At 58.0% G+C, this 22,437-nt stretch overlaps 2 protein-coding genes across 6 annotated transcripts in view; one reads left to right on the plus strand and one right to left on the minus strand.

Moving 5' to 3' along the window:
• LOC120388368 (GTPase KRas-like) lies at positions 1-12,863 on the plus strand. Of its 4 annotated transcripts, none has more exons than XM_039510167.1 (5): positions 1-93; positions 1,680-1,864; positions 1,969-2,147; positions 2,630-2,789; positions 12,574-12,863. In XM_039510167.1, the coding sequence occupies exons 2-5, from the start codon at positions 1,754-1,756 to the stop codon at positions 12,718-12,720; spliced, it is 597 nt and encodes a 198-aa protein (XP_039366101.1). In that variant the 5' UTR covers positions 1-93; positions 1,680-1,753; the 3' UTR covers positions 12,721-12,863. The 4 variants fall into 4 exon arrangements, with proteins under 4 accessions (XP_039366101.1, XP_039366103.1, XP_039366106.1 ...); XM_039510169.1 differs by lacking the exon at positions 12,574-12,863 and adding an exon at positions 3,279-4,833 and having other exon boundaries at positions 7-93; positions 2,630-2,785; XM_039510172.1 differs by having other exon boundaries at positions 8-93; positions 2,630-2,785; positions 12,574-12,598.
• The window catches only part of KASH5 (KASH domain containing 5), a 27,466-nt gene continuing 10,269 nt past the window's right edge, over positions 5,241-22,437 (minus strand). For both annotated transcript variants that reach the window (XM_039509970.1, XM_039509969.1), the window contains exons 10-20: positions 21,710-21,787; positions 20,930-20,986; positions 20,244-20,303; positions 19,099-19,163; positions 15,700-15,787; positions 14,467-14,595; positions 13,524-13,636; positions 11,958-12,111; positions 7,929-7,993; positions 6,743-6,853; positions 5,241-5,549 (exon numbers count right to left, since the gene is read on the minus strand). In XM_039509970.1, the coding sequence (XP_039365904.1) occupies positions 5,354-5,549; positions 6,743-6,853; positions 7,929-7,993; positions 11,958-12,111; positions 13,524-13,636; positions 14,467-14,595; positions 15,700-15,787; positions 19,099-19,163; positions 20,244-20,303; positions 20,930-20,986; positions 21,710-21,787 (1,116 nt within the window). In that variant the 3' untranslated portion in view covers positions 5,241-5,353. The remainder of the gene's footprint in view (positions 5,550-6,742; positions 6,854-7,928; positions 7,994-11,957; positions 12,112-13,523; positions 13,637-14,466; positions 14,596-15,699; positions 15,788-19,098; positions 19,164-20,243; positions 20,304-20,929; positions 20,987-21,709; positions 21,788-22,437) is intronic.

Genomic DNA, 22,437 nt, shown 5'->3' on the forward strand with positions numbered 1-22,437 from the left:
GGGGAGGTGTCCGGCGCGAGGCCTGTCCCGTGCTGGGCCCGGGAGCGGCTGCAGGGCGGGGCTGGGGGCAGCGAGCTCCTGAGCCGGCTGCAGGTGAGGCGGGGTCTGGCCCAGGCGTGGGAGAGCCGGTGGGTTTGCATGCGGGTGGGGCGGTGCATGGGGAGGGGCGCACTGGGCGTGGGGCGGTGCATGGGGAGGGCGCACTGGGCGTGGGGCGGTGCATGGGGAGGGTGCACTGGGCGTGGGGCGGTGCAGCGGCGGGGAGGGGCGCACTGGGTGTGGGGCGGTGCAGCGGGGGCACTGGGCGTGGGGCGGTGCAGCGGGGGAGGGCGCACTGGGCGTGGGGCGGTGCAGTGGGGAGGGGCGCACTGGGCGTGGGGCGGTGCAGTGGGGGAGGCGCACTGGGCGTGGGGCGGTGCAGTGGGGAGGGGCGCACTGGGCGTGGGGCGGTGCAGCGGGGCACACTGGGCGTGGGGTGGTGCAGCGGGGAGGGGATGCACTGGGCGTGGGGCGGTGCAGCGGGGAGGGGATGCACTGGGCGTGGGGCGGTGCAGCGGGGATGCACTGGGCGTGGGCGGTGCAGCGGGGAGGGGATGCACTGGGCGTGGGGCGGTGCAGCGGGGAGGGGATGCACTGGGCGTGGGGCGGTGCAGCGGGGAGGATGCACTGGGCGTGGGCGGTGCAGCGGGGGTGGAGGGGATGCACTGGGCGTGGGGCGGTGCAGCGGGGAGGGGATGCACTGGGCGTGGGCGGTGCAGCGGGGGTGGAGGGGGTGCACTGGGCCTGGGGCGGTGCAGCGGGGTGGAGGGTGCACTGGGAGTGGGGCGGTGCAGCGGGGAGGGGATGCACTGGGCCTGGGGCGGTGCAGCGGGGTGCATTGGTGTCTGGGGTGGGAGGAGGAGATGCATAAGGGTGGAGCGGTACATTGGGGGCTGGGATGGTGCCGGGGGAGGGGCGGGGCTGTGTTGCATTGCAGTGGAAGTTCCTGGGGTGCATAGAGTGGGGAAGCTTTCAGTGTTGGGGTGGGGTGTAGGAATTGGGACCTGGGGAGGGGTGGCATGGGGGTGTAAGAGAGGGGTGGTGGGAGGCATATGGGGTGTAGGTGAGTGGCAGCATGGCATGTAGGGTATGGGGGTGGGAGGGGCAGATTGGGGGTGTAGGGTAGGGGCAGCATGGGGGTGTAGGGGAGGGTGGGGGCATGAGGGGTTTTGGGGTGGGGCAGATTGAGGTGTAGGATGAGCAGCATGGGGTATGGAGTGTGGGGTTGGGGCAGATTGGGGTGTAGGGGAGGAGTGGCATGGGGGGTTTGGGGTGTAGCTGCAGGGAGGGAGGATCTGCCTTGGGTGCATTAAAGGGGGCTGGGCAGAGGGGAGGTGGCTGCACTGAAGTGGGGGGTGCGGTGGGGATGCTGGAGGGAGCTGGGGAGGGAGAGAGGACAGCTGGGGGGGCGGTGCCGGGTGGGGAGCAGCTGCTGTGGTGAAGGGTTGAGTTTGGGGGTGAGGCCATTGGCAGCAGGAGGAGGGCTAGGCTGGGGTTTGGTATTGGGGGGCAGGGCTAGGCTGGGGTTCGGTATCGGGGGCCGCGGGGGATTGCCGGGCTAGTACTGAGCACCGGGCTAGTGGCAGAGGCGTGAACCCAGGCGTCCTGGCTCCCCACTCTAACGCTGTGGCTGGTTCCAGGGCCAGCTTCGAGCGATGAGCCAGGCCGGGACCCCCGGGGGGGCCGTTTGATCCCCGCCCGCACCCCGGCCGCCATGACCGAGTACAAGCTGGTGGTGGTGGGGGCTGGCGGCGTCGGCAAGAGCGCGCTCACCATCCAGCTCATCCAGAACCACTTCGTGGACGAGTACGACCCCACCATAGAGGTGAGACCCCTGCCCGGCCCCCGCCCCCGTGTGCCTGCCCCGCCCCCGGGGGCCCCCGCCTGTCTGGCGCTGGGACACTCCCAGCCTGTCTCGTCCCCTCCCAGGACTCGTACCGGAAGCAGGTGGTGATCGACGGCGAGACGTGCCTGCTGGACATCCTGGACACGGCCGGGCAGGAGGAGTACAGCGCCATGCGCGACCAGTACATGCGCACGGGCGAGGGCTTCCTCTGCGTCTTCGCCATCAACAACGCAAAGTCCTTCGAGGACGTGCACCACTACAGGTCAGCGGGGTCCCTTCCCCAGCCCGGGGCAGCATGGGGGTGGGTTGGGATAACGGGGGGCTGGGGGTTGGAGTTGAGAGGCACCGGTGGGGCAGGGCTGTGGGGGAGCCCAGACTGGGATAATGTGGGGACCGTGGGTTGAGATCGAGGGGCACCAGCAGAGCTGGGGGGATCCCGGAGCTGGGATAATGGGGGGCTGTGCGTTGGGGAACCAGCTTGCCTGGCTGTAGATGATGCTGCCCCCCGTTTTGCGGCGGCGCCTTGGGTTGCCGATTCAGACCCAACTGGCACCAGTGAGCGTTGGCTCCGGCTCTGTATTTAGACCAGAGCAGCAGCTGCCTCTAGTCGACAGACCCTCAGGAGCCCGGGCGCCATCCGGCCTGGCAGCGATGCCCCAACCGAAGCTGCAGGACTGGGGGCGGGGGGGGGTCGCTCTTCTCTCCAGCCCCCCAGCTCCGATGGCCCCTTTCCTTCTGCCCCAGGGAGCAGATCAGCAGGGTGAAGGACTCGGACGACGTCCCCATGGTCTTAGTCGGTAACAAGTGCGACCTGCCCTCTCGGACGGTGGACACCAAACAGGCTCAGGAGCTGGCGAAGAGCTACGGGATCCCTTTCATTGAGACCTCGGCCAAAACCAGGCAGGTGCGTGGGGGACCCTGCCGGCGCTGGGGATGCAGAGTGACCCCGGCCTGTTTCCTTGGCCCCAGAGCTGGCTGGAGAATGATTTTTCTTTTTCTTTTTCTTTTTTTTTTAAATAAGTGGAAAATACAAAATCTTCCGACTGGGGAAGGCTGCTACCCGTGTTCTCCGTGCTAGGCTGGGTCCCCTGGGTGGCCTCCATCTCCCAAAACGCCGAGCTCGATTCCAGAAGTGACTGGCGACTTCTGGCTAGTCTTGTTCTAGCGCCTTTTGGGAGGGATGTTAAACATCTCGTGCGTCAGTGCTAGGAGGAGATCGAGCATTTGGGGGTAGATGCCAGCGTCCGCGTTCTGCAGCGTTTTGGCACGTTTGTCAGCCACGCTAGGGCTCCTTAACGCTGCGCCAGCCATGCTTTCGGGCGGGGACTTTGTCTAAACCCCCCTTTAGCTGGGTGTGTTTCTCTTCTCCCCCGTTCTGCTCTCGTCACGCCAGGGAGTGGAGGACGCTTTCTACACGCTGGTGCGGGAGATCCGGAAACACAAGGAGAAGGTCAGCAACGGACGCAAGAAGAAATGCTCCAAGAAGAAGTGCGTGATCCTCTGAGGGCCAGACTGGCGCGGGAGTGGCGAGGAGCCTTCCGCCCCCGCGCCCTTCCCCTCCTGAGCCCCTTTGGTGTGTAAACTCCAGCAGCGCAGCGTCCAGCAGCATCCTGATGCTTGGTTGGCTTTGGAGCAGCTGGGAGGAGAAGGCAGCAGAGACTAGGATGTGACTCTCTTTTGGTTTCGTGGCTCCATTCGTCCCTGAGGCTCCAACTGAAAACAAGTTTCAAAACTGCACCGATCTACCCTACCCCCTGACGTCGGCCCGGAGACGCCCTTCGGTTTGCTGGCAGGTTTTCGTAGGAGAAGGAAACATCCCCTGAAACGACTGAAGACAGAAGCGCGGGCAGCAAAATCCCATGAGCTGAGGGGTTGTAATTCCTCCCTGTCCGATCAAACACCAGGCTGTGGTAACACAGGCGCTAGCGTGGTTGAAGCTCTGGTCCCGTTAGCAGCTCTCCGGTTTGCTCTGCGGTTGGAGAGCAGGTCTTCACCGGGACAGGAACAGCTGTACCACCTGTGGGTGCGATGGAGGGAGAGGGTAACTTGCTCCCCAGAGAAATAAGAGCGTCCAGGCCGAGCGCAGTTTGCAACAGCGGGAGGCTTTGGAAGTCCTGCTGTCGGGAAGGGTGCCGGGTTCTGGGGATGGTGATGGCCCCACTCCATTGGCGTACCTGGTGGGTGGGGAGCCAGGGACCACGGTGGGGTTTGGGTCCCTCAGAGCAGAGACGGAAGAAGGTCAATAGCTGTGTTTTGAGGGGAGTGATAGATTGGGGTTACCCTCTGTTCCTCTCCTGCTGTTCTGGCTGTTCCTGGGAAGTTTTTGGATTGGGAAGGATCCGGCGGCTCGTGGAAATGGCTCAGCTGTGTATGGATGCTCTGTTTCTGGGGCCCCCCCACTGAAAGGCATTTCTCCCCCGATGCGCTGTGCAGAGAATGGGAGCTGCAAATAAACCAGTGAAGAAGTTAACCCAGCCACACGCCTGCCCAGTCGGTCTGCGGTTCCCAATCCCTGCGTCTCGGGCTGGGAAATCATAGTTGATGTTGACGGGGAGCTGCCGCAGCCTGGCTTGATTTCGGTGGGAGGGCGGATCCCACGTAGACAGACCCCGAGTCCACAGTTCTGTTGCTTCTCCACAAATGCTCCAGGTCCCAGGGGGGCTGAGTCTTAAACGTGTCCGTCTCTGCTTGCTCGCTGTGGCTGCGCCCGAGCCTGGGGGACCAGGGTGGGATGCATCAGGGCATTTGCTGGGGTGGGAGCTGAGCACTAGATCCAGGGCTCTGGAGTGAGGGAGAAACCCCGAGTGCTGACAGCTGGGATCTTTCCTGCTGCTCAGGCCAGGCCTCACCCAAGGGCTCTGCGGCTGTGGAGCTCTGGCTGCAGGAGTTTAAAGCCACCTTTTGTGATCTCTGGAGCCGGGGCCTGCCTGGGCCCCACTGTCAATAAAGCAGCCCCAGATCTGCCCTAACTTATTCCCCGTGGCCCTGAGGAGTAGCCACAGTACCCTGCCCCCCCATGGGCCCTGGGGGTAGGGAATCGCGCGGCCCAATTTGCCCCCTCGACAGCCTGCGGGGCAGAGAATCGCCACGGGCCAGGACATTCCAGCCCCAGCCTGCTCAGCCAAGCCCCTGCTGTGCCCCACAGACAGGGAATAGTCACCATGCAGGGAACCCTGGCCACACCCTGCCCTGCCCCCAATGCCAAGGGCTGGCAGCAATGCCCGTAGGCCTCTCGGAGCTGCCAGAGCACCGCAGAAGGGACCTCAGGCGACCGGGAACAAGGGCCCCCTGCGGGAGGGGACCCACAGGGCCATGAGGGCTCAGGCTGACCCTGCACTGAAGCTACACTCCTGGGTCATCGGCCCAAACTGTCTTTATTTGCCTTCAAGTCAGAGCTGCTCCCAGCAGCTTAAAAGGTCCTTTCCGGGCCCCCAACGAGCCGCTTTGCCGTGGGTGGGTGGGAAGGGGTCACACAGGTGGGGGCCTGAGGTACTGCAGCTGGAGGTGCGGCCACCCCAGCCCTGTGGCCATGGTGCAGCTGGGCAGCACCAGATAGCACAGCGCTGGCAGCAGGAGCAGCGTCGCAAGCAGGGCCAGCAGCAGGCGGCTGGGGAGGAGGTGGGGCTGTGGCTGATGCAGAAGGAATATCCGGCCCGAGCGAAACCTGCACAAAGAAACAAGCTGCTTTTACAAAGGAGCGATGCTGCGGCTCTCCCCCTCCCATCCAGAGTGCACCAGAGGTGCCCCCGCCTCAGTCCCTCAGAAAGAAAGCTCACCCCAAGATAAAGTGGGGGGTCGAAGGCTCTTGCTCCCAGACGTCCCATCCCCCCAAGTCTGATCTGTGCACGGGGGCTGCAGCAGAGAAGAATTAACACCAGTGTTGGCAAACTCCCCTCTGCTCGCACCGTTCAGAGTTCTCCGTTAACCCCGGGCGGATTTTTTTATTTCACTTTAGAGCAGGCTTATTTCCCTTTAGCTTAAATCCTTCAGGAAGTGGTGTAAGCTGACGTGAAAGGAGAGCGTCCACCCTGCAGTTTGCAGCCATCTAAACAGAGTGAAATTCGCTCCGTTAGGCAACCTGGTGCCACTTTCTCCTGGGCGAGCCCTGAGCCTTGTCCAGTTCCCTTTGCATCTGGATTCCTACGTTGCAAGGTCAGCACGGCCCTGTGATCCACTCTGAGCGCCTGTGGCCGGCTGCCGGAAGGACCACCCTGCCTTAACTGCTGTCTGAAACAGACCGGGCCTGGGAGCGACAGAGCCAGGCTTGAGTTACCAGTGGCCAGGGATGGAGAACTGACCCCAGCCCTGGGACGTTGGCCCGATGATCAATTCCCCTCATTGTTAAATGTTGTGCCTTATTTCCCGGCTGGGTTTGTGTAGCCTCAGGTTCCAGCCGCTGGGTCGTGTTAGACCTTTGTCTGCTAGACTGAAGAGCCTGTGACGTCGGTACTGACTGTGTGTGATCCAGTCACCCCTTAACCATCTCCGGGAGCTAAATAGACGTGGCTCCTGGAGCCGTGTTTTCCAATCCTCTAACCATTCTGGGGGCTCTTCTCTTAACCTCTCTAATTTATCCACATCCTCCTCGAGTTGCGGACGCCAGAACTGGGCACAGGATTCCAGCAGGGGCAGACACCGAAGGAACGTAACCTCCTTGTTCCTGAGGTTCCTGCTGTTTATACATCCCAGTGCTGAGTGTGATACAGCAGGAAAACCATTCTAGACTCACCCACGCATCCTCTGGGACACCCTTGGCGCTGGCCAGACAGAGCTCTTCGGTGGGAGAGTGGCACTGCAGGCACAGTGCTGTGGGGTGGAGGACTGGGATTAGACCGAACTCTGCAGGGGGCTACTCACCATGGGGCTAAGGTTTCAAGCCAGCAGTTGTGCAGCTGCTTCTGTTTGACAGGGGACAGCTGGTTCTGCACGGGGACGAGTGCACCTTGCTGCAGGCCTCCCGCAGGGCTCCTGGAACAGAGAAGCCAAGCTTTGAATCTCGGTGCATCGTCGTGATGAGGGATATTGAACAAGGCCTTTGGCTGGGCACTGTGGCTACGTGCTCCAGACACACGGTACGTCTACACGGCGATAAAACACCCGTGGCTCTGGCTCAGCTGACTCAGGCTGGGGTGCTGGAGCCTGGACTCTGAGACATTCCCCCTCGTGGGGGTCTCAGAGGCTGAATACGCTCTGGTTTTATAGGCCCAAACCCTGTGAGCCCAAGTCAGCTGACCCAGGCCAGCCACGGGTCTTTAATTGCAGCAGGGAGATACCCAGGCAGGGCCGCTCACACGCTGAGCCAGTCCCAGAGCCGTTAGGAATAGTGAGAATTGCTCGGTGAGATCCTGCCTGGCAGGACAGCTAAGATCATTCTAGACACAGGCAGCACCCTGTGCTCTGGCCCATGGGGGAATGGCAAACGCCCCCATTTCTAAGGGTGCGATCGGACTTTTGCTGGAGTCGGTGGGAGCAGGAGAGCACCAGACCTGATCAGAGGCTTAGAAATGTGACCTCTGGGGAAAGGCTGAAGGAACTGGGCAGTTTAGTTTAGAGAAGGCTGAGGGGGGAATAAGTCATCTTCCATTACGGATGAGGTGGTTCCAAGGACAGCAATCGGTTACCCTCGGTGGGCATGGAGAAGACGAGGGAAGCGGCATTGTTTGCAGTGAGTGCCAGTTGGGCTGGACATTAGGAAAAGCTTTCTAGCTTTCAGCAAGGGAACGGGTGACCAAGGGAGGTTGTGGAAACCCCTTTTAAGACCAGCTTGCACAAACACCTCTCAGGGACGATCTAGGTTTACTGGGTCTGTCCTCGGTGTGGGGGGTGGAGTAGATGACCTCTGGACGTCCCTCCTGTGGCTCTCAGCCAGATCCCCAGCTGGTGGAAATGATCTTAGCTACCGGGAAGTCAGCAGAGCTCCGCGTGCCAGCTGCAAGGCTGTTCCACGCTCTTGGGGGTGTAACCGGACCCCTGTAACGGCTCTCTGCCACCGTTAAAATGCCAGCTTGCGGCTTCAGCAGCTTTGGGTCACCCGCAGGCTTACCTCTCTGCTGGGCTGGACAATAGAGTGTCTGCGGGCCCGGCCTCCAGACAGATGGGCTTTGCTGCCTGCGAGAAACAATCAGACACAATGGGGAGTGAACGGGCTATTGTTCCAGAGCTGTCCCCACCCTGCTCAGCAGAGCTTAGCTGCCCTACCTCAGGCTGTGCTGTGAGACAGAACCGCCCTGGCACCAGGATGGGCTTTACGGTAGGGGGCTTGTCAGATTATCCCAGCAGGGAGCTGGGGTCTCTTCTCTGCTGGCTCTGGAGGGCTGCCAGGAGGCCCACTGCTTTCACCTAGCGCATAATTTGCTCGTGATCTAGTGGAAGCTGGGCAGGTTTTCCAGGGGTTGAACATTTAGACAGATAAGAATATCTTGGATAATAAGAATTGTAAAAAACGGATCAGGCGTTTTAGCTGAGCACCTTGCTAACGGATTTAGCCTCACAACCCCCTAGGCGGGAGGGAGAGGCTGTTATCCCCCATTTACAGCTGAGGCACATGCGAAGAGGGGTCGAGCAGGGATTCAAACCCCTGTTGCCAAATGTCTAAGTGAGGGCCCAAACTATGGGACCATTTGCCTTGTCTGGTTTAGCAGGGATGTAAACCCTCCTGGTTCAGAGACTGCGTTTAAACAGTGTGGGGTAGGATGTGCTGGCTCGGTCGGTCACTGGACTGATCCAGCCTGGCAATTCTCCTACGTTCCTAAAATGGGGCATGAAAGCTGGCAGGTGGTAGGCAAAGTTGGCATTTCAATTGGCTGAGGACTCTAGCGCAGAGGTGAGCAAACTATGGCCCACAGGCCACATCCGGCCTGCGGGACCATCCTGCCTGGCCCTTGAGCTCCCAGCCAGAGAGGCTAGTCCCCGGCCCCTCCCCTGCAGTCCTCCCTCCCCCGCAGCCTCCACTCACTGTGCCGTCAGATCTCTTGCTGGGCAGTGCGGTGGTGTGGCTGGCTTGCCGGGCGGCCTGGCTACCAGTCCTGCTGCTCTGAGCAGCATGGTAAGGGGGCGGGAGAGGGGGGTTAGATAAGGGGCAGGAGGTCCTGGGGGGCAGTCAGGGGACGGAGCAGGGGAGTTGGATAGGGGGTGGGGTCCCGGGAGGGGACAAGTAGCGGGGGGGTTGCATGGGTGGGGTGGTTCTGAGGGGGGCAGTCAGGGGGCAGGGGCCAGGCTGTTTGGAGAGGCACAGCCTTCCCTACCCAGCCCTCCATACAGTTTCGGAACCCCCACGTGGCCCTCAGGCCAAAAAGTTTGCCCACCCCTGCTCTAGCGAGCCGGGCAAAAAGCAGAGGGATCTGTGCTGCACCAGTGGCTCATCTAAAAGGCTTGTTCTGCTGCCAATCTCCGAGCACAAGTCCTGTCTCTCTGGGAGGTCTGGCAGCCTTGTGCCCATTTTATGGACAGTGACATAAGCACAGAAATGGCTTGCACCTAACAGCACCCTGCACGGCCCGGTCTGCACTACTGGCACAGCTGTGTCGGTCAGGGGTGTGCCAAAACCACACCCTGCCCTACTTCGCTACGCTGACAAACCCCCCAGTGTAGACACAGTGACGCCCACGTGGGAGTGCGACAGTTGGACAGCTGGTGTTCCTACTCCTCCTATGGTGGGCATAGGCTGTGCGGTGTAGGCCAATCGCGAACCCAGGAGTCCTGCTCCAGTCAGACTGCTTGGGGGTGTCCAGCTGGAGGAGCAACGGACCCTTAAGGAACTGGATTGTAAAAGTGAGACCCAGGGCATGGCCAGTCAGTAACCCTGGCGTTCGCTCTTATGGGGAAGTAGGATTTTTGCTGCAGTCCATTCCCCATTGCTCCGACAAGACCGCAGCAGCAGTGGCCGGCCTCGTGGTGGGGGCTGTTCAGATAAACAGGTCCCTTACGGGAAATCGTGAGGCAGACACATAAATATCCCTGTGGGTTTTTCATTCCCTTTTCCCTAGCAGAAAACAATTGTCTTTAAAAGGAACCTCTTCCCATTCAGGGCCCCCGTGTGCTGACAAGAACCTCTTAGCAGGAAAGGGGTAATTAGCCAGCACAATGGAGGAGATTAGCCCATTAAGAGAGAGATGTTCATTTGTCTAAGTGGGGGAGGAGAGGGGAACAGTGAGACAGGAAAGAAAGGGTAAAGTTCAGAATGGCCTGATCTCACCACCGCCCCCGGCCCACTTGTTGCACAGTTCACCTGCAGCCACAGGAAGCATTGTGCACTAGTGTAAATGACTGCACAAGGGGCAAGGCAGTGGAGAGCTCGGCTCTTTCTAGTCGTCTCTGCTGGTGCTAGCGCAGCTGCAGCTCCTCCGGGCTGGGGAAGGCCTATTGAAGACGCAACTCCTGCTGCTGCTGGCATCCTTAAGGCTATGGCCTAGATGCTCAAAGGCACAGGCACTGATTCCGTGGGTGCTCCGGGGCTGGAGCACCCATGGGGAAAAGCAGCTCCCTGCCCCGCTCACCTCCGCCTCCTCCCCTGAGCGTGCCACCTGCCAGCTTTTCCCCCTAGCTCCCAGCGCTTGTGCCGCTAAACAGCTGTTTCCCGCGGCTGGGAGGGAGAGGGAATGCGGAGCATTTGGGAAAGGGGGGGCCGGGATAGGGATTTGGGCAAGGGATCCAATAGGGGCAGGGAGGGGGCGGGGACTTTGGGGAAGGGTTTGGAATGGGGGCGGGGCAGGGAAAGGGTGGAGTCGGGGCGGGTCGTGAGCACCTATGGGCGCCGGGGAAAGTTGGCACCTACGCTCAGAGGTATTTAGGGGCCTAACCCCCACAGTTAGGTGGCTAAATAACCTTTGAGGATCTGGGCCCTTGTTTTAAAAGACGGCAGTCAGATGAGCTTGTACCAGTGCAGACCTTGTACAAAACACCCAAGTGCAGGCTGGTCTTCCAGCCTTGACCTCCCGTGGAAGCCAGCCGCAGCCACGGGACTGCCCTGAACTAACTCCGGGGGGGGCTTTGAGCTGGTCTTGGAGAAAACCAGCCCCTCTAATTGCCAGGGATGGAGAATCCGCTGCAGGCCTGGGCCAATCGTTCCCATGGGTAACTCCCCTCACTGGTAAAAGCTGGCGCCTTGTTTCCAGTCTGAATTTCTCTAGTTTCACCGTCCGGCCTTTGGATCATGGGACTGGCAGGGCACCCCCCTGCGGCTTGCCGCCCCGGGCACGCGCTTGGAGCGCTGGTGCCTGGAGCTACCGCTGTCCATTAGCAAATTTATGTTCCCCATGCGGGTACCTACAGACTGTGATCGAGTCACTCTCCGCTTTATCAACATCCTTCTTGACTTGGTCTCTCTGGGACTCACTTTCCCTATCTGTAAAATGGGGATAATCCCGTCCTTTCTCGGCCTGGGCTGTTTCGATTCTAAGCTCTTCAGGGCAAGGGCTGTCTCTTGCTGTGTGCATGTGCAGCACCCAGTCAATGAGGCCCTGACTGCAGCTGGCTGCCACCGTAACGGTCCCTACAAGTGTTACACCCCTTGCCCAGTCATGTGTTTAATATTTCTTTCCAAGAAGGAGGGAGAGCAACCAGCTCCAAGAATGCAAATGATCTCCAGAACCCTATTATGTAAATGGCTGGTGCTCTCCACGGGGCGGTTACTCGCTAATGGCCCCTGGCTGGGTGTTCATTGTCAGCGCCAGCCTTCAGCACCATCAATTTCCCTACTGCCGGCGCCACTTTGTAACCGAGCACCGATTGGAGTTGGGGGATGAAATCTTATAGGCCTTGGCGGGCCGCGGGGAGGAGAGTAAATCTCAGCTTCTCTGCTGTTCCGGGTGCTGGCTGGGGTGCCGCATGTGCAAATAAGGCTGGTTCTGCAGCTGGCACAGCTGACACCCTCGCAGGATCTGGCCGGAGCACGGAGCCAGTCGCGCCTGAACCTGACGGCGCCGTTATTATTTATAGCACAGGAGCAGCTAGCGGGCCTGACGGAGCGGACGCCTGCCAAGGCTGTAACTCATCCGGCTGAAATCAGGCTGAAGGCATTTTCCCCTGGGGGGGGCGCTAGCAAAGGTGGTTGGCTTCAGCTAGCCCACGTTACCTTCCCTTCCGGCCAAGGAAGCACATGGGTCTCCACACAGGATAAGCAGCTGTGCTCTTCGCTGGTCCCCGTGGCGAGTTTAAGCTGCTCCTCTGCGCCATGCGCACACAACTCTTCCTTGGCGGGGCAGCGCCGGTCTCTCCCCTCCTCTGTGCTAGATGGGAAGAGAGGGGTTGTTTATCATGGCAGCGATGCCCTAACGGAGATCGGCGCTAGGCACTGTACAAATACATACACAAGGGGAGAGGGTCACTCTCCCAAAGAGCTTACGTGCTAAAAAGACAAGACAAAAGGTGGGAGGGGAAACTGAGGCGCGGGGCAAGGAAGGGACTTGCCCAGGTTTGCAGCAGAGATGGGACTAGCATGCAGGTCTCCTGACTCCCAACCGAGTGCCCTATCCACTCCCCGCGCTGCGTCTCACTAACGGATCCGTCTGCTGGGGAAATAATTTAAAGTCTGGTTTTATGCCCATCAAGAACAACCAGATTCCACATGATTCCCAAGAGATCACAGCTGCTCCTTGCAAAGGTCCCGCTCCTCCGGATCTGCTGGGAGTTCGGCAGATAGCTTGGCTGGCAGTGTGGGGAATGTTATTTATTAATTGTTTATGTTGCAGACGCACTTAACGATTCCAATTAAGGATCAGGGCCCCATTGGTCATCTGTGGGTGGCTACGTACCCATCCCCCCCTCCTGGGTTAAGGGTCAAGCACAAAACAAGTGAGGTTATCAACCAGCCCCCAGATCAGCAGGAGGGGCTATGAGGAAAAAAGCCGGTGCTCCGTTCTCCGCAGGCGGGCGGTGTTAAAGGAGTGAGGAAGAGCCCCCACCGACTCTGCGGCAAACACCGTGAAAGCCAAGCAAGGATGAGAGACAGGCTGGTTCCGGGTGGCCTGCACGGAGCTGCACCTATTCAGCCAGCGCCCAGGCTGGCACCACGGTCGCTGCGTCCTGACCCAAAGCACGACATGCTCCATAAAGCCAGCTGCCACGTTGGCTGTCACACTTCCTGCCAATTGTTGAATGAGCTAATTAGCGCATCAGTCAATCTGCATGCGCTGTTGGCCCCGGCTAGTAACTACTCGTGTGACTGGTGCAGGTATTAACATGGATCAGAGGTGATGATGCACCAGAACCGGTGGTACCAGCACAGGGCACTCCCCCTAGGCCAAAGGGAGGAGAGTTTCCCTGAAGTAGCTGCCAGTTATGGCAGTTACCGGTGTGTGTCAATGACGGGTACCTCTACACTGCAATAAAAGACCCACGACTCAGCTGGCTCGGGCTGCGGGGTTATAAAATTGCCGTGTAGATGTTCGGGCTCAGGCCGGAGCCTGGGATCTGAGACCCCGCAAAGGGGGAGGGTCCCAGATCCTGGGCTCCAGCCCCAGCGTCTACACTGCAGTTTTCTAACCCTGCAGGGTGAGCCCCAGACAGCTGCCCTGGGCCAGGGTGGCTGTTCCGTGGGTCTCTTATGGCAGTGCAGACGTGCCCCATGGAGCTGGGGGAAGACACGGCAGCATGGGACAGGTAGAAGGCAGCTCCCACATCCCTCATCCCCTCTTCTTACCTTGCTGGCATCTCTGGCGTCAGTCGCTGCCGCTGCTCAGCCAGGGGTTTGGCTTCCCCGGCGGGGCTCGGCTGAGCCAGCCGTGCTGGGGTGCAATCGGCCGCGCCCACATCCTGGGGAAACAGGTCCCTGAGTCAGTGCGGCCAAGAGCTGGGTAAGGCAAACACGTGGGGGCTGTTGTCCAAGGCTCCCAAAGCGCGTCCCCGGGCCAGCTAAGTTCTGCAGTTCCCATGTGAGTGCGGCTGGCTCCCTTTTAAGCCACAGACAAGAGAAGAGACTCCCCATGCTCACGCTGTGAATGAGGGGCAGAGGCAGGAACAGAACCCAGGAGTCCTGACACGAGTTCCCCCTCCCCCGCTGTAACCACTAGCCCTCGCTGGCCCCTGGAGTTGGGAATAAAATATTCCGATGCTGTCTCCCACTTCCCTGGACCACATTCCCCTGCACGGCAGGGACTGGGCCTCACGACTCCTGACTCCCAGCCCCCCCCACCCCGGCCTAACCGCTACACTCTACTCGCTGCAAGAAATGGACACCCCAAGAGTTTTTAATGCCCCCTACAAATGCCTCCTACCGAGCCCCCGCCCCCTGCAGCACAAGCCCCCCAACCCGGCCCGGCACTGGAGCACTGGCGCCAGCACTGAGGGGAGAGCGCCCCCTGCAGCACCGAGCAGCATTGGAGTCAGCACAAACAAGGGAGAGCACCCCCTACCGAAGCACCAGGACATCCTGCGGCCTTAGCTGGGTTTTTGCTGAAGGCCTCCCAGCTCGTGCCCAGGCCTGCGTTCAGCTCTGCGAGATTTGACTAATCTGAGTATTTAGCCCAGCATCTGGCCTGCCGTCAGCCCAGCGTGGCTCTCGGGGTCAAGTAAAGGGGCAGGGCTCCAGCTGGTGAGAGAGCTTGAATACTGCTTCCCTCTCCACCCACGGTTCCCACCCTCACCTGCTCCTCTGCCACCGCCCTGACATCCGCGGGGCTCATCCCGACAAGCAGCTGTGCCGACGCAGGAGCTCCTGAGCCGGGCCACATCCCGCACAGCGGGCTCGGCAGACTGGCCTCAGCCTTTCGTCCCTGCGTGGAGAATGGGGCGGGGAGGTACAGCACATACAACAGTGATTTATCCTCGCGTGAACTACCCTTGGGTGGACTGAGGGTCAAATCCGCAGCTGGAGAACATCGGCAGAGCCCAGGGAGCCTGCGGCAAAGCCCCGTTCCGCTAAGCTCATGTGGCTTCTAAAACCTAGGTGTTCGGGGTTTCAAATTAGCTGAGGCACCCAAAATAACTGGCTGCCAGTGAAAACCAGGGACGAAACAGCCCCCTGCCTCAGTTTACCCCCTGGGCATCCTGCAGATGAGGACACTGATCTGCACTTTGAGATCTGTAGATGAGAGCACCCCGCACAGTTATTCCTTGTCGTTCTAATACTGAGACACGGGACGTTCCCTCCCAGGTCAGAGCTATTTGGGGACGTTTCTAATGCAATTCCTCTGTGGTCTGATATATCAACCCCGCCCTGCAGATGCTCCGGGACTGCTGACACTGCAGCGATGCCGTGGTGTTCTCTCGCCCTGTCTCTGGTGGCAGCTTCCCAGAGGGATGTGGAGCTGTCCAGGTCGGAGTGAGGAGCCCAAGTACAGGGACGGGTACAATCGAGCTTTGCACACAGAAGGGATGTGAAAAGCTGCTTTGGGGGAGATGTTTCCCTGGTCTTTCTGTAGTAGCAGTGAGCAAACGCGGTGCCTTGATTCATAGATTCTAGGGCCAAAAGGGACCCCTTGCTCCTCTGGTCTAACCTCCTGTATTTCCCAGGCCATAAGACTGCCCCGAATTAATTCCTGTTTCAGCTACAGCAGATCTTTTAGAAAAACAGCCCATCTTGATTTGAAGAAGGCCTGGGACGGGGAATCCACCAGAACCGTTTCAGTGGTTAATTCCCCTCACTGTTCTGAGTTTGCTGGGGAACTGGGGGTCAGCATGGAGTCTGAGGACACAGCACCCCCTACTGCATGCTGCGGGCCAGTGCCCCCTACTGCATCACCGACACTACTACCTTAGCTGTTCCTTTGAGACCTCCCAGCCAGCTACTGAGCAGGCCTAGCCTGGCTTGAGTTTTGAACTCTGCCGGGATCAAAGCGCAAGGTTAACTGGGCTTGCCAGGCTGCCCTTCCCCCTACCTGCTGGATTTCTTCTATCTCCACGCAGAGTGGCTGTGCAGGAAGCTGAACGTGGGGTTTAAGCTCGTGGGGCAGCTCCTTCGGCAGCCTGAATAAACACAGTCAGTTCTCGTTCCTCCTCCAGCCTCAGCATTCAGTCGTCTAACCTCTGGGATATCCTCGCTATTCACATGAATATCCAACCCCTCTTTGAATTGTACGGAATTCTTGGCCCCGGCAGAACCATGTGGCTATGAGTTCCACAGTCTACTCCCCAGTAGTTAGAGGTCAGCTCATAGCCAGACCTCTTGGCTATTTATTTTTTAATCTTTACCATTTGAAGTCTGGATGGTTTAATGACAGTTAAGGCCAATGAAATGTCCAGTGATTGGCTCTGAATTCAAAGGTGCAGGGCAGGGAGGGTCTTTATGTTCAGTTTGTCCAGCACCGAGCACAGTGGGGCTGGCACAGAAAGTGGGCGTTGTTTGCCTTAGCTCAGCAGTGGCAGAGCTGGGACTATACGGCCTCTGGCAGATCTGCCTTCTGGGCCACCGAGCTCATTCTGCTGGCTATCTGCAATGGATTCAGCTCCATTATATGGTGCCTGGGAGTGGACGCTGTACAAACATTACAATGATAAGCCGGGTGCGACTCCCCTGTGCTGCGCTGACTTTTCCATCACTGGCTGTTGTGAGCCGAGAGCAGTTTGCATCATCGAAAATGGGCCCTGGGTGACCCAGGGGGAAAACACCCAGCCAATTGCTAGCAGCGTGGCAGCAGCACCAATGCCCTATGGGACCAGGCGCTGTCGAAACAGCCAGGAGAAGGATTATCATCCTCCGATGGGGAAACCGAGGCAGAGAGAGATGAGGGTAATTGTGGCAGAGCTGGGAACTAAGCCAGATCCCCTGAGTTCAGTGCCTTACCCACAGTCCTTCATAACTCTGAGCCTTTATTATCGTCAATGCAACATGGGCGGGGCCAGAGAAGAGCTCAGAAACCTGATTCTCTGGGGTCGTCTGGATCTCCCATCCCCAGTGCCGGGAGAGCTGCTAAGCAAACTGAGCTGTCTCCCTGCCCCCAACATTTCTTCCTGTGACGTCCAAGCCCCACAGCTTCCTCCTGAGCATGAGGCAGGAAGAGACCTTGCTCAAACCGCACACCTCACCTCTGCACAGCGTGGTGCGTCGGCAGGGTTCACGCCGAGTTATGAGAGACAGGCCCCTGAGCCCGACAATCGCTGGATAAAGCTCACCCAAGGGTATGGCTGGGAGGAGTGTTTCTGCACGCACCCGGTAGCTCGTGGACCAGCGCCCTTTCCAAGCAGATGCAGCCTAGTGAAAGTTGTCCTGTCCCCAGCCTGGCCCTTGGGAGACCTGTGGCTCTCTCACACCCATGCCACACGAGGTCAGGCACTGGGGTCTGAGCTGGGAAGAGGTGAGGTCAGCACAGAGGTCCCAGCAGGCAGAGCAGGGAGCTCACATTACACATCTGCCCTGGGCTTTAGCAAGGCGGGGAGCTGAATTTCAGTCGAGCTCTGGGGAGGAGGCTACAGGGAACAATCCTGCCCCACCCTAAGGGGGAGGGGATGGGCTAGATGGGAAATGTGGGTTTCAGAGCTGTCCCTAGGCACACGCTGGAGATAGGGCTGCCAAGTTTGGTCGGACATATTCCTGGAGGTTTCATCACATGACATAATCTTTAATTAAAGATTAACCTTTAATTCCTGGAGACTCCAGGACAATCCTGGAAAGTTGGCAACCCTAGCTGGTTTTTGGGGGGCCAGCATCCCCGCCCTGTGAGAGCAGCCCGAGCTCCCCTTCCCCTGCTCTCTGCTCCTCCTCCCACCTTTCTGACACCCCTGCCAAAGAACGACAAGTGCCCTGCCCTCTCCCTGGCAAATTGTTACAGCCATCCCATATCACGGTAAGGGCGAGCAGTTCATGCATTATGTCACGGTTCCACATATAAAGGGCATGCAGAGGTTTTAATGAATGGGTAACCCTTCGTTAGAGCCCCACAGCTCAGGAGGTGCCTTGGAACGGTCCATCACACCTTGCGCTGAGGGGCTTAGAACCGTCTCTAACCCACGCTGCTCCTGTCCGCCACGTGTTCGTTAGATCTGCTGATCGCTGATTCGCCCTTTTTAAAGGGAGCCTGGGATGCAGCATGACAGGGCAAGGCCCCGGTCACACAGTGTGCACAACCCCCGCAGGGAGTTTTGCCACTTATCTAATCTAGGTCTGTCCGTCTAAGTGCCAGTCACTGGTTCTCATTCTGCCTTTCTCCATGAGATTAAAGAGCCCTTTAATACCCAGGATTTTCACCCCAGGCACTGTAATCAAACCACCTCTTGCCCTTCTTTCTGGAGACACTAAACAGATTGAGCTCCTTGCGTCTCTCACTGCCAGGCACTGTATTTCCCCAGCTCTTGAATCGTTTCTGCAGCTCTTCTCTGCACCCCCTCCAATTTTGCAACGTCTTTTTTAAAACGAGGACATCAGACCTGGCCGCAGGATTCCCGTTTCGTCTCACCATCACTCAGAGCACACGAGAAGGGATCCCTGAAATGAGCCCCTCGCTCCTGGCTGAGCCAGGGCAGATCTTTTATGAAGAAAGACTCTGTCTTGATTAAAAGACTGATGGAGAGACCCGCCCATCCCCAGGTGAGTTGTTCCACCGGTTAATTACACCCTGTTAAAAATCGGCATCTCACTTCTAGTCTGAGTTTGTCTGCTTCAGCTTCCATCCATTGGCTCTGGAGTGAGCTAACCTACGCCTCAGAGTGTGTGTGTGTGTGTCTGCCCTCATTAGACACAGGGACAGATTAGATGGGATAGTTTATGGCTCAGGGAATAAACCATGATTTCATCTGCCTGAGGTTCCCTTCCGAGCAGGTTATTCCAGGACCGTCCCTGCTAGCAGCTGGCTGCCGGAGGGGACGGGACAGAGCGCTGGCCTTGCAATTCCCATGCAGGATGGGCAGCGTTCACCAGGCACCCTTCGGGGGAGCCAGGGGCATGTCACCGGGTAGGCACTGGAGCAACCCCCAACACGCTGAGCGGGAAGCTGCAAGCATCGGACTGCACGGTGCGTGCTGCAGAGCTCCCACAATGCAGCTCCTGCCTTACTCCTTCAGGGATTGCAGGGCGGCCCCTAAGGGCTGCTCTCAGTAATGTCCATGCACCGGTGGCCCCATGGCACTCGCCTGTGGCACAGAATAACCAGGGAATAAGGCTCTCTCAGCTACACTCCCTCGCACCCCTCTCCTCGGGCGCCTATTCCTGGCTACAGACTCCTGCTCTAACCGCCCACACCCTGGTCTCTGACACATCCACCCTGCCCGTCGTGCCAGCCTGGCTACTGTACAGACAATGAACAGAGCTGGGTACCAAGGAGGGGCTGCTCAGAAGGACTTACATGGCCAGGTCTTCGGTGGTTTGGCACAGCTGCTCCTGCAGCTGGCTTGTTTCCAGTCTCAGCTCCTGTGGAGGAAGGACAGATCCTCTGGAGTTTCCTCTGCCATATAAGCCATGTTCTCCCAAACCACCCTGCTCGTCAGGCATTGCTACAGCCCTCTAGGTGGCCCTGGCACAGTAAAGGGTCCTTAAAGTGGGGCAGAAATGCTGTAGAAACTCCCCACTGTGCAAGGAATATAACGGCTCTCCCCATAGCCCCTGGCATAGGGGGCCGGTGGGGGGCATGGCCGGAGCACACGGCATTGTGGCTGTTCTCCTCTACCCAAGCCCCACAGGAGCCAGATTGGAGGCGTGGCCAGAGGGGACCATAGGAAGAAGGCTTTAAGTTAGAGCAGCCCTGAGGTCACTCTAACCTACGCCAGGGCCCCCTGTCCACAGCTCTGGACTACAAGGAGTGCAAATATGGCTTAAACCAGGGGTGGGCAAACTTTTTTGGCCTGAGGGCCATATTGGGGTTGCAAAGCTGTATGGAGGGCCGGGTAGGGAAGGCTGTGCCTACCCAAACAGCCTGGCCCCCGCCCCCATCCAACCCCTCCCACTTCCCACCCCCTGACTGCCCCCCTCAGAACGCCCAACCCATCCAACTCCCCCTGGTCCTTGTCCCTTAACCGCCCCCTCCCAGGACTCCCTGCCCCTAACTGCCCCTGGGGCCCCACCCCTATCCACACCCCCACCCCCAACAGGCCCCCTGGGCCTTCCACACTTATCTAACCCCCCCCACCATCCCCTGACCGCCCCCCAGAACCTCTGCCCCATCCAACTGCCCCCTGCTCCCTGTCCGCTGACTGCTCTGACACGGCTTCTAATTTCCAGTTTAAACTCATCCCTGGCCAGTTTATGGCCATTTGTTGAACTCAGGTGACCAGCACTGGACACAGGATTCCGGATGAGGTCTCACTGGTGCCTGGCACAATGGCGTGAATACTTCTTGGGGCCGTTTGGCCTAGGACACCTGTCTCCTCCATGGTCCACTGCTCCAGGAGAAGGATACAGAGAGAGCACACAGGGCTGGGCAGGGAGGATCCAAGCTCTTTGGTGAATCAGGTGGAGAGGCCAACGGAGCAGATGGGCAGGACCATTCATTACCTGCACCACTGTCCTGTACTCCGCCAGCATCGCTGTCAGTTCTTCGACACGGTTTGTTTTCTGTAAAAAGCCCCCAAAAAAACCCCTCTGTCATGGTGACTTCTGTTGCTTCAAAGGGGGCTCTGACAGATTATGCCCGCGTGGCTGCTTATTCGACACAGCTCTAGCTTTGATCTTAATTTTGAGGCTGCAGCGACACCCGCTGGTTGTGATGAGCACTGACAGCACACCCAGAACCACAATTTGCATAGGTTTTAAAGCCAGAGGGGACCATTGTATTCATGTAACCAGACCTCCGGCATGACACAGGCCAGAGAACGTCACCTGCATCGAGCCCCATAACTTCTGTTGGCTGGAAGTTTAAAGGGAGCTGTACACAACACACGTCAGTGACATTAATAACACCTGCTCTTACCAATGGCTTTTCCTCACTAGATCTCAAAGCGCTTTACAAAGGAGGTTCGTGTCATTACACCCACTGTACAGGTGGAGAAACTGAGTTACAGAGCGGCAAAGTGACTGATCCAAGGTCACCTAGCAGGCCAACAGTCGAGCCGGGAATAGAACCTGGGTTTGCTGAGGGCGAGTCCAGCGAAACAAACGAACAAGAGGACGGACAGAACGGAAAATTCAGTACTAGCAACACCACCACCCATGCTGTTCGCAGTCACATACCAATTGCTCACCTCAGTAAGGGTAGTGTCTTTGCAGGAGAGGAGAGTTTCATATTCACAGAGCTGGGCCTAGAGAAAGCAAATATGTACTTCACCCTTAGCCCGTCATCAAAGATCTCAAAATGCCTGACATTCAGTGGTAAACTCTAAAATCCCAGTGGGAAAGTGGGGTGGCATAGGATCATAGAAATGTAGGCCTGGAATTCCCCATGTCCAATCCCCTGCACTATGGCATTAATCCTATTTTGCAGCAGGGGAAACTGAGGCATGGGGTGGGGAAAGAGACGTGTTCCCCCGAGATAGCACAACAAGTCAACGGCAGAGTTAAGAATAGAACCCAGGTGGCCTGACGTCCACTCAGATGCTCTAAGCCACTACACGATACAGGCCAAAATGTTGGGAAATTCAAACATTTTAAAATGAAAAGTAGAAATCTCATCATTTTTCACAAAACGAATATTCCAAAAAATGTTCATATATTTTATAGGAAAATAATTTAGAAGAGAATAGTCAAAATGGACCTTTTGAGACTTTCCTGTTGAAAGCGAGACGATCTCGCACAACCTTTAGATTTTCTCATATCAGCATTTTCGATCGGAAACTTTCCGACCCACTCTGCTTAACAGCGAGGAGGACTTGTACGGATGCAAAAGTCTTTGCTGGGCTCCACACGCTTGCTTGCAAGCTACACAAGGAAGCCAAGACAAGCTGCGGGTTCTCAGCACTGTTCAGGAGGAGGTACTTAGAGCCCAGCAACAAGGTGACACGCATGTTTGCATTGGTTGTTAGTACCTTCAGATCTGCCTTCTCAGCAACCAGCCCTGCAACCTTCTGCTTTACTCTGTCTCTCTCTGTGAGCAGCTTCCTGTTCTGTAAAGCAGCCGCAGGTCAAGCTTAGTGTTATTTAGCAAACCATAGCAAAGAGACATGAGAAGGGAGCTCTCTGGCCCCTTCACCAATGAAATGCAGCCACTGCTGGGACAGGACGCACAAGCAGTTGAAAGGTGCAAGCAGCTTAGCATAGGAAGTGAAAATTAATTCCACATCCAGCCGAAACTGCAGGAGCAATTAAGGCAGTTTAAATGCAGTTAGGCCCAGATCCACCATTGACTTCAGTGGAAGTTAGGACCCTAAATATTTCTGAGGATCTGGATTTTGGCCACACTGAAACCTGATCAGGACACCGGGGTTAATAATTCCTGTTCATATTAAAGAATGCCAGGCCACAAGGGGTCAGACGCAGTTTTGCATCTCCCCAGAAAGACGCTAGCTGCAGCAGCACAGCACCCCCTCCTGCTGCTGCACTGATGCTGGAGAGTGTCCCCTGGGAGCCCCCTGCCCCCTAGCACAACGCTGGGATGCCGGGATAATAGATGTTGAAGCCAGAAGGGACTATTCGGATAATATAGCTTGACCTCCGGCAGAACACTGAGTATTTTACCCAGAATTTCCCACCGCCCACCCCATATCTAGTGGTTGAGGTAAAATGTCTTTCAGAAAGACGTCCTGTCTTGATTTAG

This window comes from Mauremys reevesii, linkage group 22, assembly GCF_016161935.1.
Source record: "Mauremys reevesii isolate NIE-2019 linkage group 22, ASM1616193v1, whole genome shotgun sequence".
Classification (NCBI taxonomy): domain Eukaryota; kingdom Metazoa; phylum Chordata; order Testudines; family Geoemydidae; genus Mauremys; species Mauremys reevesii.